Source organism: Bemisia tabaci, chromosome 5, assembly GCF_918797505.1.
Source record: "Bemisia tabaci chromosome 5, PGI_BMITA_v3".
Taxonomy (NCBI): Eukaryota; Metazoa; Arthropoda; class Insecta; order Hemiptera; family Aleyrodidae; genus Bemisia; species Bemisia tabaci.
This window is the reverse complement of record NC_092797.1, coordinates 15,769,231-15,785,746: the sequence shown is the minus strand read 5'-3', so window position 1 is coordinate 15,785,746 and position 16,516 is coordinate 15,769,231. Positions and strand designations below refer to the sequence as shown.

Here is a 16,516-nt window from a genome sequence, read left to right as displayed (position 1 = left end):
TAACTAACTTAAGCATAACAAGTATTGATTGCTCATCGGTCTTTTTTCAAGAAACAAGAACTAGAGTTTGTTATATAATGAGACAATAAAGAATGCAAACAAGATTACTCACACGACTAATTGCCCCTCTCTTCAGTCAGAGTTCGTCTGAGGGGCTTGGAGGACAAAGCGTATAAATGCAGTTTTTGCTATTTCGAGAAATACGTGTTTGAAGTTTCGAAATTATAGGTATGGATCCTCTTGGCGGAGAGAAAGTTCAAACTGACTTTTTGATGCTAAAAATTGAACTATGAATGCGAATTTTCCACCATATATGCATGAAGACCAGTTTTACTTGAAATCATTAATATCTCATTTTTTTTCAAAAACTGCACTTATGCGCCTTGTCCTCCAAGCCCCTCATCCCTTTGTTTTCTTCAGTGTTCCCTTCCCTCTACTTCTTTCTCGAAGAAAATAAATCCAGAGAATAAGTATTTGATGCGCACGTTTATTATCATTCTATAAAATACAGAAAAATTGAGATCCATACAGAAACAAACCAAAAATTCAAGGTAAAATTTTCATTTTCCTCAATCTCTCGACCCAAACCCGGATATTTTTCAACGTGTTCGCATAGCCGAAGAATCCGAATTCCCTACTCTTATTCATACTGCACACGTGTTGAAACTCGAAGTGCAGGATATTATACATCCCAGCAGCGCACGTGATCTCCTTCAGCTTGGTTTCGTGCAACCCGTGCGTCTCCACGATCTCCTCCCAAACTTTCCCCTTCTTCGCCATCGTGCCCACAAAATCAAACCTCTCATGCTGCTCCTCGAACGGGACGAACTCAACATCGAACAGGTCACACAACACTTTCCACACGCTTTTCCAAGTGAACACATCCCCGTTGGCGCAATTGAAGGCTTGGTTTTTAGCCTGCGGCGTCACTGCCGCCCACACGTGTTGCTCCGCGAGGACACGCGCATCGGACATGTCGCAAAAATGCTCCCACGTGTAGCGCGTGCCGGGGAACCGGAAAGGGAGACCCTGGTAGCGGCAAATCACGGCGTAGGTCGACAGTGTAAGCAACGCGTTGTACGCACTCCTAGAAGAGGCTCCAAGGACGAGAGACGCGCGATGAACCGAGTACGTTAACTTTGGAACGAAAGATGCTACAATGTCCTCCAAAGCGTAATAGAAATTCGGGTAGGGTAGACGGGGTGAGTCTTCAACAAACGGCGGTTCGTGGGGTAGAAGAAAGGCCGAGTGCGTCGGGTCGTGGACCGGTCCCATGTAGTGTTGTGTGCCTGTCTGGAGAGTGATGTGGCTGAGCCTGGATAACGGGTTCGACTGGAGTACGGTGAGAACGTTTGCTAGCATGGTAGCGTTGGCTAAGACGTTGGCTTCCTCGTTTTCACGGACTTGGATGGCGACCCAGAAGACGTGAGTCACTTCGGCTGATATCGGGCCGAGCTTCGCGGCGGTGTCTTCGTTGCTGGTGGCGTCGAAGGCGATGTAAGCGTCGAGGAGGGAAGATGAGAACCAGGTGGGTTTCGGACGAAGAGCTGAGCCGTAGACCTTCCATGGGCCTCCGGGGGCTTGGGGGCTTTTCAGAGTCTCTGCTAGGCTCACGCCGGTCATTCCTGTCACTCCGACTATGAGTGCGACCAGGGGCTCGCATGTGCTGATTACTTCCTCCATTTTTAAATAGGAGTCTCTTGTAGCAGAGCAAATTTTTGTTTTTCTAAAAAAAAAGTATTTAAAAAAAAACCATATCTGTTATCTAAATGGTAGTTTCAAATAAAAAAACGTGTAACGCTTATATAAAAAAAAATCAATGTTCAGACCTGACTTTAATATATGTACATGAAAAATGATAAAAGCTAAATAAGGTAACTTTTTTTTATAGACAAATTTTTTATTTTTTTACATAACGCATGCATACGAAAGTGTTAAAAGTTAACATTTTTATGTAGCTATTATATAAAAAAAGGTCATTATTTTCGTGAGCTTTTTGCGAATTAGAAGATTTTTTAGTATATTTGCAAAAAGCTCACGAAAATTATGACTTTTTTTATAATGGCTACTCAGAAATGTTCACTTTTAACACTTTCGTATGCATGCGTTATATAAAAAAAATTAACTCTCGTACATGATCTTTATCTTTTTCTTCTATGGTTCTGCTACTGGGGAGTATCACCTCTAGCGAAAACGATTTGAGAGTTTCAAATGGTTACCTCTTGGTGGAATCTAAGGAGACTCTTAAGGATGATGTTTATCAGAGGGAATTTCCGAGGATGGCCGTGTGGGCTCACTGATTGCGAGGAAGTGTTGATGGCATCGCTGATGAAAGAGCTGCAATCAAATTCGAAATCTGTGATATATCACATGAACCTCCCATTAAAATTTTTCATAGAACATGGTGGGCACACTGGAAATGTCCAAATTCAACTTTGGTGTGAGGGATTAGCGATTTTCATTTTGATAAACTCAAACTTTCCATTTGCCAAGAACTAAAATATAGATAAAAAGTTTGTAATTTTGCCAACGTGCGCTAGAGTACAGTATAAAATTGGAGATCTCAATACAGAGGTAAAAAGATCATTTCAGCACAATTTTTTCTCGAAGAGATATGCTGTTCGGTGCAACCTTAGTTACAACTCTTTAGGAGGGCAACTGCAAAGGCGTTTCTAGTCTATTTAGATCTATTATCGGTGCAGTGCAGCCTCCAGAATTTTTTACTTCCAAGACCACACCGAGACTTACTCTGTAATTGCCTTCTTGAATAGTTGTAACTAGTGCTGCACCAAAAAGGATATTTCTTTGAGGTAACGTTGTGCTTAAATGAGCTTTTTCCATCTGTATTGAGATTTCGAGTTTTGTACTGTACTCTACTGCAAAGTGGTCTTAAAGCAAAAAAAAAAAAAAAAAAAAATGCGAAAAAATGTACCCAAAAACTGTTTGCAGGGGGTGAGTCTGTGGTGCGCGTGGACTCGGAATTGCTGAAAATCAAAATTTTTGCCGATCCTAATTTCAAGATATTGCAATTTGAGACTTTCGTAGTAACTGCAAGTTTTCTACTGATTTTGATCTGCTTTTAATTTTATTTTTCTATTAAATCGATGATGATCGGTTCACGTTTTTATTTTTCGTTCGATTCAAGTCTATCGAATACACACCCTCTCGTTACATAGGTACAGACTTCCGATAGGAAGAGTATGAGTAGGAAGAGTAACAAAAAAAGAGGATGATAATACTCTTTTTTTTTTAACTGAACAATTCGCCTTCTGTTGCGTTTACAGCAATTGTTGTTACGAATATGTTGTGCGTGGTGATTTTAGTTCATTACATACTCGACTCTCTGAAGGCGTTTTATGTGCGCTAATAGCGCGATCTGTCGGACAAACAAAGTAGGGATTGAGCGATTTATTCAATCTCACTTCTGTTGTTCTCTGACAGATCGCGCTACTTGCGCATATAAAACGCCTTCAGAGAGTCGAGTATGTAATGAGCTGAAATCAGCACGCACAACATATTCTTAACAACAATTGCTGCAGACGCAGTTGAAGGCGAATTGCTTTCGCACATAAGACGCCTTCAGAGGGTCAAGTATTTAATGGCCTAAAATCAGCACGCACAATACATCGACGGCGAAAGTCGGCAACTACGTATCTCGTTTGCGGTGTTTGAAAACCGCTTTCTCCATATTATTTTTCTAAAGGAGAGCAAATTGACATCATTCCTTTAAGTTTTTGCAGAATTTTTTTCGTACGGAGAAGAAAAACCCCAGCAGTTCTAAAGAATTGCCGTTGAGTAGTTTCCCGTTCAAAAAATAAAGTATGACAGAAAGCCTGCGACGTCGCAAACCGAGTTACGAGGCCGAGGACTTGCGCACCGTCGATATTCGTAACAACACAACAATTGCTGCAGACGCAGCAGAAGGCAGAAACTGTTCAGTTAATAAAAAAAAAAAAAAAAAAAAAAAAAAAAAAAAAAAAGGTCAATGGCCAACTAATAGAAAAGAGGATCAAAACTTGCATTTATTACCATGAAAATTTCAAATTGTGTTATCTCGAAATTAGGATCAGCCGAGATTTTGATTGTTCGCGATTTTAAGTCCACACGTACGACAGACTCACCGCCTGCAAACCCATTGTGGGTACATTTTTGTCGCTCCCCCCCCCCCCTTCAAGACCACTGTAAACGTATGTCGGCAAAATTACCAATTTTATATTCTGTCTGAACGACTCGTGCGTCGAACTGCAATGGGTTTATATATGCACCAAATATAAATAAATCAAGTTTTCGGATTTACTAATTTCGGTAGACATTACGATAAAATATTTTTGTTTTCTTATTAACTTTTCCTGGATAAATTTGCAAAAACCTAAATACCGCAGGTACATCAGGAGAAGAGGACAAATTTAGTAACAATTAAAAATCATGTAGCGTTTTCTAAATGATGAGTGTCTTCACTGATCGATTTGACCCAAATTAATTTTATTTTTCACAATCGGGAACTTTGAGTTAACTGATTGTGAGCCTAATGAAAGCTCTGAACGGTTAGATATCCCACCCTTTCCAGTTGACTTCCAGGAACGTAACAGCTTCGACAATACAAATCTTCGCCCATACTTTATCTCTTTAAAAGAAAACTAACAAAAAATTTCTTTTGAAATTTTCAATAAATTGTCTTCCCTCATTCGAAAATATTTGCCGAAAATTTTGAATAAATATTTTGATTGGTATTTTCAAAAAAGTGCAACATATTCAGAGATTTCAAAAAGCTTTAAAAGAGATTCGGTGACTGTAGCCATCAATATAGTTTCCTTGCATTATAGGAGATATAAAATACATATACGTTTGATAAGCTGGGATGCATACTTACGCTGCCAATTCAATAAATGTGCTACTTTGGTTGTGACGTTGCAAATCTCTTTTCATGATATAAATATTGTAGAACACTGACAAAAAAAATTGAAATAATCTGTGAATTTTCCCCCAATAATATTCACAGCCAATTTTAGATAGATTTTTGTTTAGTTTCTTAGAAATAAACTCCTCTAAGGTGTTAATGGCTCAAATGTTGAAAGCACCAAATAAACGTACCTACTTACTAATTAACCAAAACTAAATGGGGGATTTTGAAATAGTCATTCAGAGAATAGCTGACTTAGCAATCGCGTTCTTTCTTCGCAGTGTGGAAAATATATAAAACATATTAGAAAAGGACTGATACATTGACGGTAAAATTGCAAAAAATCCGTATCTTGTTTGCGGTGTTTCAAAATCCATGCTCCAATTTTCTCTTTTTTTTAGAAGGAGGACAAACCAAGGTCATGGCTCGAAATTTTCGGAGTTTATTCTCTACATGAAATCACTGAAGGTTTCAAGATATTACGTCGTTTTGTACTTTTCCATTGAAAAAGTTAAGTATGAAAAGAATTCTGAGACGGTGCAAACCGTCGAGATACAAGTTTTTACAGTTTCACCGCCGACATATAGGTACTGATCCTGCCTCTATATTATAAAATAATCTCTTATTGAAGTAAAAATACGGAAATCGGAGCATCAAATATGTTTGAAATTATGCCGAGTAACGAACACCAAACCTCCCCCCTCTAAAAATGATGAGTAGGCTATTCAGAATTTGCCGACTCACATGAGTAGAATTTCCTACTTATATGAGTAGGAATCCTACTCATATCACCAGAATATTCTACTCATATCAATTTTTTTCATTTTTCAGAAGTGGTGTTTTTGACCATGAGACACTGACATTACATGTAACTTTGAAAAATAAGAACATTTTGTTCTTGTAATTTTTTTTAATGCGGTGACTAGTTTCTGAGATATCGGACACGGTAGATTCAACGCTGAACTCATGTGAGTTGAAATCTCTAGTCATATGAGTCGGAAAAAAGTGAATAGAGAAATTCTGCTCATATGAGTTAAATTCTATTCATTTAAGTTGAAATTCTATTCATATGAGTCGAAATTCTATTCATTTGAATTGAAATTCTATCCACTTGACTTTGATTGTCTAGGTACTCATTTGTACTCACCATTTTTAGCAGGGCCACTCTTTTTTTTATAATTTAAGTACACAAAAAGATTATTTTACCTGAATAATTGGTAATTTGATTCCTTCTTACACTCTGATGCGATGGGTTGAAACTGTTGGTTGTCACAAGCTTGAATAAAAAAACTGTGATCGTTGGGAACTCCTCCTCACTAATGCAGGTAATGCAGGAGCGTTGGAGATAAGATAATCAAGTAAAATAGACGAGTAATTAGGTATGGTCTATTACCTCGAGGTAAAGATAGGAGGCGCAGAATCGAATACTCCAGTTTTGAAATTGGCTAATAATGTGTAAACTTGTTTTTTAGAGCTTCGTCTAAATGGACCGCGTTAAACAGAAAGGAACCAAGTCACATCAGCTATGGCCAAATTTAATCAGGCAATTTAATTTTTTCCATGAAAACGGTTGTGCGGATTTTTGTGCAAATTTCTATGAATTATCTCCATAGTACAAAGCAAATGTCTTAAAATTTTCAAAGGAATCCGCACAAACGTTCTCTCGTAAAAAATCAAATTCCCCTGTTGAATTTGGCAATAGCTGATGTGGCTTGGTTCCTCTCTGTTTAACGCGGTCCAAATGGCACATTATTGATTGAAACTTCATCCACAGAAAAAAGTGACAAATTGAAGTAACTGTTGACTTGCTGTTGATATATATGTAAAAATTTTCTGTTCGATCAGTAGAAATTCAAAATGATATTGCCCGGGCGAGAATTCTCGTTGAGTGTCAACCCCAAATGAGGGGAGGAAATCAAAGCAGCAGTTACGTTGACGCTCAACGCTCCTTCAAGTTAAGGGATTAAAAAAGCCTCAGCTGTTTCTCTAAACTTATCTCGATAGATTTATATTATATCCAATTACTGCAGTATGCGTGTATACATTTGTCAATCTCAAAATTTTCTCGTAGTCCTTAAATAGAGATAGTCCGGTCAATGTGACCGGCTTGAGATTTCTTGGAAGTGAACAAAAAAAATCCCCAACATGACAAAATTCTCGCCAAAATATCATTTTTGAGACCTCTGAACATGATTTTACTTTTCTTTTTCTTTCAAAAGATTATTGATTTGGACACAGCATGGCATATGTTGAGCAAACTTAGACTTCCTTATCTCTTTCAAAACTTGGACACGCCTCAACTCGGGTTGATGACGGCGCGGCGCGGCGCAGAGATACAACTATTCGTGCTTGATGGATGTCCGTATTGCATCTGCAAAATTGAAGGCGCGAAGGCGCGAGACATGAACTGTGAACTCGCAATGCTCCATTGCTCCGCCAGCTGTGCTACCAATAAGGTATCGCTCGAGGCCTGGACACACGCTCAAATTTCCATCAATTTCCGATCAAATGGTGACTGGTGCGCATTATCTACCATCATATTTTTATGGCCTGCAAAAATTTGACGGCCATTTTTGTCATCATTTTGATCGGAAATTGACGGAAATTTGAGCGTGTATCCAGGCCTTCAGATTTGGGGAGAAAGGAAAAAATAAGGTCCGATTACGTCTTTTCTACCTTTGGCTGTGGTGCTCACGTGACCCTACTACAAATGGACGGAGTTAAACAGAAAGGAACCAAGCCACATCGGGATCAAACCGAGAAAAAGAGGTTTAAAGTTTGTCTCCTGCATAAGACTCAATGTAAAAGATAAACTTCAAATTCTGTTTCTGCAAAATTTGCTCCAACAAAAATTTCGAATTTTTGGCGATAGATAGTAGAGCAGTGGTCAAGTTCAAAACCACTCATAACTCAATTTTTTCCAAAATGTGGGTTGGTTCCTTTCTGCTTAACTCAGTCCAAATGGATTACATTTTGCAAGAAGGAACCAAAAGCATTCCAATGCTGCTAGGATTGTGCAACGTGCAACTTACATTTTTGGTATTACCATATTACTGAAATCATGCCAAAAATTAAATTTACAAAGGTAAATTTTTTCATGAATTTATAGTTTATTGAGAGTAAAGATAAAACTTGTTTGAACGATCAGTTTATGTTTGCAAGGTAAATAAAGTTGCACAATCTTAGCAACAATGGAATGCTCCTGGTTCCTTTTTGCAAAATGCAATCCCAATAAGACGAACGGAACTGACGCAATGTTGTAAAATAGAGCAAGAGAGAGGACGCGCTTCAATGACGGCGTAGAGATACAACTATTCGTGCTTGATGGATATCCGTATTGCATCTGCAAAATTGAAGGCGCCATGGCGTGAGGCGTGAACTCTCAATGCTCCGCTCCATGCCAATAATGAGGTGTCGCTCAGATTCGGGAAAAAGTTGAAAAATGAGACCCGAATAAGTCTTCCTTACGTTCCTTCGCCGCCGATCTTCAGCTACGTTGACACTCTATTTTTGTTTCTATCATTTCGATTTAACGTATAATTATTTTTTAGGATGTATTGTAGACCTATATCTGAAACTCATATTCACCGGCACCAACTCCCTCCGGAAGAGATAGTCGGGTCAATTTGACACAAATCGGATTTATACGCTGGTAAAAATTGGCAATAGGAGCTGCGTTTCAAAATAGGAATAATTATAGCCGGCTAGAAAAGGCGATAGAAAACCATAATAGCTGGCTGTAGAAACCGAAGAAAATCAGGCAGCCGGGCTATACGAAGCGATGAAAAACTATACAGTCGGGCTAAAGTTCTTATCGCCGGGCTATAAGTTCATTGCCTAGCTGTAGCTTTATCGCTACCTATCGGCTATAAAAGCCTATAAGAAATTGTATAGCCGGCTGTAGAAGCTATAGGGGATCTTAAAGCTGGCTGTAGGTACGTATATACTGCCGAGCTACGGAAAAACGTCGTGTGAGCCTTCAGACGTTGTCAAGTCTCCTCCGAGAAGAACTGACCTTACTGGGAAAATTCTGAAAATTATTTTCCAAAATTTTCAGACAATTTTTTACGCGATTTTATCTAAAAAATCTTAAAATTTCAAGGAAAAATACATATGAATGTTGTCAAAAATACATGTTTTATCATGGGGAATTCGGCAACTCTCGAATGTTCGTACGGCGTTCTTCCTCAGAACGGCAGTGTAGTATTTTGGAACACAGATCCTACTGCCAATTTTTACCAGGGTAGGTTGTTGTCCAGGAGGAAATTCCCTCTGACGCTCGATTTTTATCTCTTTTCAGTTTGATGTCTGATTCGTGCTTTTAGTAAGCCTCGGGTTCATTTATGACCCGGTTTGGACATCTAAGCGTTAAAAATCTCCGATCCTGTTTTGTTTTGTGACGGATAACTAACTTTATTATCTCCTTGAAATTTTTTGTGAATATTTTCTAATATAAGTGAAAAAAATCACAGAAAATTTTAAGGAGAAGTTTGAATAGTTTGTTCTGCGAGAAAATAAAACAAGAGCGAAGATTAGCAACGTCACATAAATTGGAGATACGCATTTTATTACTTCAGATATCGACATTAAGATGTAGAATTAATTAAATCTCTTACTGTAAATAACGACTGAAAGTAGGAACGATAGCTGGAAAGAAAAAACTTGAGCTTGGTGAAATCGATCCTTTTCGAATCTACGCGCGCATTGACGAAAACGAGAAGTTGTGACGGAAGTAGCCGATTCGTCGTTTCCGCTTCGGTTTTGTTTTGTTTGTTTACAGCATTTATTATTTGAGGTTATGTTTATATTTATCAAATGTAAGTCTTGATTAAAGTTCGTCTAATTTGGAGTTCTAAGAATTGAATTCCGTTTTTTTAGAAAATTATTTGTGAGCTGGAAAGTTGATGTTCTTTAAAATTATCTAAATAGTGGTGTATGCATGTAAAATATCAATTTTCAATCCAAAACTTCAGCGGAAACACCTGGATGATCACAATTCCTTCTTCTGGATCTTCCTCCGTGAGCATGCCTCGTTAAATTTTGTATGTTAATTAATCCTATCGTCGAAGGATGGAGCCTGCTCCTATCAAAGGTGGCTCCAACCTTTTATCCTTCTTCCCCAAAGTACTTTCGGTGTGATCGTTTTCAATTTTAATTCATTAAAAATTATCATGATTCTGTATCAATCACCGAAAGTTCAACAAGGAGGGGTTACATGAATAATTTTTCACATGACTACTTACGAACAAAACTACAAGTTCCTTAAAATGAGTCCAGCGCTATCAGGACAGGCCAAATTGCCTGGTATTGAAATTCGTATGTACCTAATTTCATGGATTGCAGCTACGACATTTGCATTGTATCAACTTTATGCTGCTTGTCAACAATATTGTAAAAATTATTTCTGCCAAGAAATATTTGAAGACGGATGGCCTGTGCTAAATATGAAGATAGACCGTACTGACTATGAATGGAATTTATGGACTAAACTAATTTTCCGCCTCCTACCTTGGTTTGGTCTTCATCTGGTAGGGGCAGAGATTTTCAGAAAGTTCAGCCTACGCATCACCTTGTTTTGGTACACTGCTGTTACTGTATTATGCATTAGTTATTTGACCAATTTTCATGCTGTTCTTTTGATACTTGCTCAATTTTGTTTGTACTATTTACTGCTACATTTAAAATCCATTCGTCTCATTTGGATTTTCTTCTTTATTAGCACTGTTTATCAGTATTCTATTATGACTCAATTTCTACCTAAAATTCATGAAAATCAATTCCATGTAATATTTGTGATATTGTCCTGGTCGCATTTACGATGCATCAGTTTCACATCGTTTCTCATATCATCTAAAACTTCATCCAATTTTATTTTTTTATTAGGATACTGTTTTTACCTTCCCTGCTTCACTCTAGGCCCCATTATTTTGTACCCTGATTTTATCTCAAACGTTGAAAGAGTGGAGAGTAATTTCTTTCCAAGGTTTCTAAAAGCAAGCATCAGTTTTCTCCGATACTCATTTTGGTATTATTTTACAGAGTTCGGGTTGCATTTCATCTACATAGGGGCTTTTCCTCATCATTATGGTAATTTAAATTTGAACCCATGGGCAATGTGTGGGTTAGGGTTTGCCATGGGAATGTTTTTTTACCTTAAATATCTAGTAGTATATGGAGTTGCTGGTTCAGTAATCACAATGGAGGGTTACGATCCTCCATCACCTCCTAGGTGTATAGCATGCATACATTTATATTCTCACATGTGGCGCTATTTTGATACAGGTCTTCACAAATTCATAAAAAGTTGTATTTATAAGCCTCTTTCAGATACTCTGGAAAATTTTGTCTCTGGTTTACTCTTATCTTCACTTGTATCCCTTATTTGCTTCTCATTCATATTTTTGTGGCATGGCCTTCATAAGTACGTGCTGATCTGGTCCTCTCTCAACTTTGTTGGTTTAGTCATTGAGTTAGGATGTAAGAAATTAAGCACTTCAAAAAGATTTTGTTACTATCAAGATTCCATTCTAAGCAGAAGAAATCAAAGACGAATGTATGCTTTACTTGCAGCTCCATTAACAGTTATGTCAGCTGTATCTAATTTTTATTTTATCGGTGAAGGTGAAGAAGTTGGGTTTGCCTTCGTTTCTTTTCTACTCAAGTCCTCTACCTTTGCAAAAGTGGCTCTTTTACTGTCCATGTACACATTAAGTCAAATTTCAACTGAGTATGTGATTAAAAAAAAGAAGCTATAAATTCTCAGAATAAAACATTAACAATTGCAAAGCTCATGAGCTGTCTGAGGAAGAACTTTGTAGTATCGCATTTTAATAATGCACATCCTGACATAATGGATTTGAGGTTTAATTTTTATTTTCATCATTAATTAGTAGCTTGAATGCCCTGAAATGCGATCAATGAACAATCATGCAATATCCCTTATTTTTGTAAATAAGCTTTGAGATTAAAAAGAAGCATCCTTTTTCCTAAGTATCATTCCTTTTTCTCTGAAAATGTCCTAAAATAATACTTGTTGAAGGTGAAACTCCCAAACCACGTATCTCGCATGCAGTTTTTAAAAATCTCTGCTATCATTCAATATTTTTCAGGAGAAGAAATCTACATCATTCCTTGAAGTTTTCACAGAAGTTTTTTTTTTTTTTTTGCAGAGAAGAAAAATCAAGGAAGTTTTAAAGTATAGACGTTGAGAAGTTTTCCATTTAAAAAATGAAATATGACAGAGAGTCTACAATGTCACAAACCGAGATACGCCATTTGGGAGTTTCACTGTCACAATGTATGAATATTTTATTTATTTCAAATTACAAATCACCTTTACCTACCTAAATCCATTCATGAATACTTAAACCTTCATGAAAAACAAGATACTGCTTGGACCGAGAAAACTTAATTGTACTCTTTAGAAACAATAATGCTTAGTACCTGGTATAAGCTCTAACTGTCTCATTTAATTATTTAAGCACATGTATAGAAAGAAGAATTAAAATAAATTTTACAATATTGGTATTTTTAAAATTTTTATTTCATTTTTATTTTATTTTATTTACAAAACAATTACACAGGCTCTCAAAAATTATGCCATCAGTTTTTCCAAGGAATTAAGCTCATAGGTATTATTAGTTCCTCGTGATCAGAATGAGATTTAAACCAACTTTCTTGGTCAATCTCCATCAACTTGATGCATTAAAAAATCAGTTGCTTCCTTCCTTAGATGAAAATCGCGCTGAGTCCAGCTGCATTGAGGATAAATTTGCTTATCGCAGTTTAATTACCTTACTTGAATTTTCATTATTTACTCTAAAATGTGGATATTTATGGAACTTCTAAATCATCAGCATTCCTTCTAAATCGTTAGTTCCAAGAAAATAACTCGATGAATCATATCCAAGTGGAAAGTACAAAAGGGTAAGCCTTATTTTGCTTCTTTTTTTAACAGAAATTTTAATTGTAACAAATAACAACATTGACACGAATACATGAGCAAAGGAATTTACTACGGGTAACTCATTGTAAATTTAAAACCTACAACAGGTGTATTAATTAATTCTCTTTCGCTGGAAAGAACACATTCACTGAAACCTTAAGAGGATATTAAAGTAGTGAAAGAGAACTAAATGGAATGAAAAAACTGTGAAACCATCTAAGATCAAAGGTCATAAAATTAAAGTAATTGCTACTCAAATGCATTTTGTGTGCAGATCTTAGCATTGAATCACCTGATGAGCATAAAATCTTACCTCTTTGCTTGCAAGAAATTGTCCGATCTTTCTCTGGTAGATGTCAAAATTTGAGCTCATGAATTTCTGTAACCATGAACTAAGCAGTGAATGTGTCAAGTAAGCAAAGTTGTGCTATTATTTTAAGAAAAAGCAACAAAATGAACTATTTACTTATATTATTCCCAATTATTATAATAGCTCATTATTTCACTTGAGTTAAAACAAACTATTTATTCCTACGAGGAGAACACACAAATAACAATCAGAATAATCAGGATAGCATTAGTTATTCTTCTCAAAATGTTGTATTTGAAACTTTAAATATGAGAAAAATATCTCTACAGCTTTGTCAGTAAAACTCTAGACTCGTAGGAGAGTGCAGACTTTTATTTGAAAGTAGGTTTTTACACTCGTATTAGATTTCCTAGAGAGTATGATTGGGTTATATCCAAAACTTTACCATTTAAAAATTTGATACCATGACGTGACTTGAGTAAATTTGCATCTAGGTTCTTAAAAATTATTATCTCCCTCTTTCACTATCTCGCTAATTTGAATAGGTGGTAATGTATCACTGTGCGCAGCTGTCACCTTAATATCATACATTTTTCTTCAGTAAATGAAATCATTATTTTGACCTCATGTGCTTATATCCGCAATCAGTTAAATCTTATGAGAGGAGTATAAAAATTACTCGTCTTCGGTTTTTAATAATTTTCTTTTTGAGATTTATTTTAACAATAATTAGACTATAATACATGTATAAAAATAATGAATTAAAAATAAAATAAATTTGTACAAAAACGAAAAATAAAAATATGTATACGTTGTATGTAACATTGTGTATGTGTACATACACCTATATTCTAACAAGGTTCATCTACTCTAATGATAATTGAAATGGTGTAGTTTATTTTGAAGCAGAGGAGAGAGTTAGAAAAAGCCAGGAAGCATCGGGGCGTTTGCAATTATAAGCAATTGGTGAATGAAGAAAAAAAAGTTTCAAAGGTTGGTGCTCTTGGGCAGGTACTGGAAAAATAAAGGCACGGGTCATCTCTCAATTCATATTTCCAGAAAAATGGGGCAGGTTCATGAATAAAAGATCTTATTCATTTTTAAAATCTGATGAATTATTAGTAAAGCGTTTTAGCTCAGCATTCATTCAATTATTAATGTTTTCTTTCCCCTAACTTTGATCGGAAAGTATTTAACAGTAAGAAAACAAGATGGATTAGCAGGAAAGTAGAAGGTAATGCAATTGAAGCATAAGGTGTCAGCAGAAGATAGAAGCATTGTAGGTAAGTGAGTAGAAAGCGGATGGCCAAACAGGAGTAGCTAATTTGCTCTCTTTGTAGACAAATCACCATTTGTCGATGACTTGATCTTTAGCTGAAATAAAAATTAAAATCGTTAGTACCATTTCAAAGGAAAAATAAAATTTTATTTTGATGCCATTGTAGAAGTATTTGGCATCAGTATGCGAGCAGGCAGCTGCACACGATGGACACAGTCAAATTTTTCAATTTTTTCCTCTCCTCCCTTGATTTTGTTCTGGACGACCACAGCCGCTGTTGGCCACTAACTGTAAAAGGTTCCTAAGTACCCAGCTGTGACAAATAACTTGGTTGGAAATTCCGATTTTTGATTGAAGCATTAGTAAAGCATGTTAATTAAAAGAAGAATTAAGGTAGATGAATTTTTTTGTTGAAACCGAGTGCATGATGATCATTCGGGTACAATTTCATATAAGGCAGCCACTTATTCATGCGTCTATCCCTACATTCCTAAAGAAAGTATGTACAAATTTGATTCTCACTCCAAAGATATTTTGGAAAAAGAAAATTGGTACAAATATACTTGAGTTATTGTTATAACTTCTTTAAGAGGTTTTAAAGTTTCTCTTATTATGTGACTAACAGAACATTTCACCATTTTTCCTGAACTACAGGTGGGGCGACTGTAAACAGAAAGAAAAAAAGAAAAAATATTTATCACTGACAAGAAAATGATAATTTACAATAATATGCAATTATAACTATAAATGAAATCACCTTTGCTTAGGATGTCACTTTTTAGTGAAATAAAGAAGCGATACATTTACATTAGACTGAATTTCCAACTCTGATCATTCTAAATTAAAATTCAAAAATGATTTTCCTTATCACTCTAGTCTCCTAAAATTTGAAAAATTAAAGTTTGAAAAGCATCAAGACAGATTGGCTTGTTTTTGCCAGAATATTTGACACTACTCCTATGCCTTCATAATTAAATTTTAATTTAACTTTATTTCGATTTTCGGCGGTAAGTAAGATTATGGAATACCTAAGGTTACGCTTGTGGAACATCACAAATACTTGAAAATACTGCATATAAGTGACAATGCAATCTGCAAACCCACAGAACTTCAAACCAAAGTGACTGAAAATAATAAAATTGATAGGGTAGTTAATTGTATGTGTGTCTTCAAGCACTCTAAAATTCTCTCTATACAAGGATACATAAAAATTCTGATTTCTTTTTCCTTGAAATAAATCTCCCATCTAGTCTGTACAGATTGTGAAAGAAATGATAGTATACTTACTGGAGATCATACTTACTGTGACTGCAGCAGTTGAAAGCGAGTTAGAATCAAATCAACTTTCTTGTTACTCTTGCACAAAATGTTATTTAAAATTATCACGCACTTTCAACAGAAACAAGCTTTAACAAAAATTTGGATTCCAGAGTAAATTGCTCAAAAGGGAAAACACTAATAAGTGTACCTAATGTTAGAATTACTTACAAAAAATTGAACACAAAAAACCAAAAAGAAAAACCTTCAGAGAGATTTGGAATCAAAATGTCTAATAAAATTCTAGAAAAAAAATCACAGCTAGGGTATGACACAGACAGCGCATAAAAATGATTTTTGTCATCGGTTAATATGTAGAATAAAAATGTAATTTTTCTTCAATTAAATTACTTATTAGAGATGAGAGTGCAAAATTAGATAGAAAAACTTGATTGGGCAAAGCCCAGCAAAATGTTTTTTTACTTGATCTAAACAATATTAAACAAGATTCACTAATTTCTTCATCTTCATAACAGGTGAGAGATAGGGTGTAATGATTTCTTCATGTATGGATGGTAAAATATTTTTATGACATGACTCAGATTCGGATTATATACATTTTGCATTAAGAAACTGCTACTTTTGGTTCATCTACAAAGGCACGTATCTGATGGAAAAATTGTTTCTTGAAAAACATAGTTCCTCAGGTATAGCAGAGTAGTGTTTATTTGAATATAGACTAAAAATCGATTTTGGGATGAAAACCTTTTTCTCAAAACCTATCTATGTACTTCAGACGCTACTGAAAGGAAAATTTTGGTGAAT

General features: G+C 35.8%; 3 protein-coding genes and 1 long non-coding RNA gene across 6 annotated transcripts in view; 2 read left to right on the top strand and 2 right to left on the bottom strand.

Moving 5' to 3' along the window:
- Window positions 1-467: 467 nt before the first annotated feature.
- LOC109042246 (uncharacterized) lies at window positions 468-6,264 on the bottom strand. 2 transcript variants are annotated; one of them, XM_072300346.1, is made up of 3 exons: window positions 6,107-6,264; window positions 2,220-2,337; window positions 468-1,726 (listed from the first exon to the last, which is right to left on the bottom strand). In XM_072300346.1, exon 3 carries the CDS (start codon window positions 1,681-1,683, stop codon window positions 547-549), a length of 1,137 nt encoding a protein of 378 aa, XP_072156447.1. In that variant the 5' UTR covers window positions 1,684-1,726; window positions 2,220-2,337; window positions 6,107-6,264; the 3' UTR covers window positions 468-546. The 2 variants fall into 2 exon arrangements, with proteins under 2 accessions (XP_072156447.1, XP_072156448.1); XM_072300347.1 differs by having other exon boundaries at window positions 2,220-2,356; window positions 6,107-6,225.
- A 2,956-nt stretch (window positions 6,265-9,220) lies between these two features.
- LOC140224581 (uncharacterized) lies at window positions 9,221-12,436 on the top strand. Its single transcript, XR_011899856.1, has 2 exons — window positions 9,221-9,919; window positions 12,070-12,436. It is a non-coding gene; the product is annotated as an uncharacterized lncRNA (long non-coding RNA).
- On the top strand, window positions 9,913-12,436 carry rasp (protein-cysteine N-palmitoyltransferase Rasp). The gene has a single exon (XM_019058709.2). It carries the CDS (start codon window positions 10,132-10,134, stop codon window positions 11,653-11,655), a length of 1,524 nt encoding a protein of 507 aa, XP_018914254.2. The 5' UTR covers window positions 9,913-10,131; the 3' UTR covers window positions 11,656-12,436.
- SERCA (ATPase sarcoplasmic/endoplasmic reticulum Ca2+ transporting SERCA) overlaps window positions 12,422-16,516 on the bottom strand; it is an 88,282-nt gene continuing 84,187 nt past the window's right edge. Inside the window, exon 19 of one of the 2 annotated variants that reach the window (XM_019058707.2) lies at window positions 12,422-15,097. In XM_019058707.2, coding sequence (XP_018914252.2) covers window positions 15,066-15,097 — 32 coding nt within the window. In that variant the 3' untranslated portion in view covers window positions 12,422-15,065. The remainder of the gene's footprint in view (window positions 15,098-16,516) is intronic. The other variant, XM_019058708.2, reaches the window with a different exon arrangement.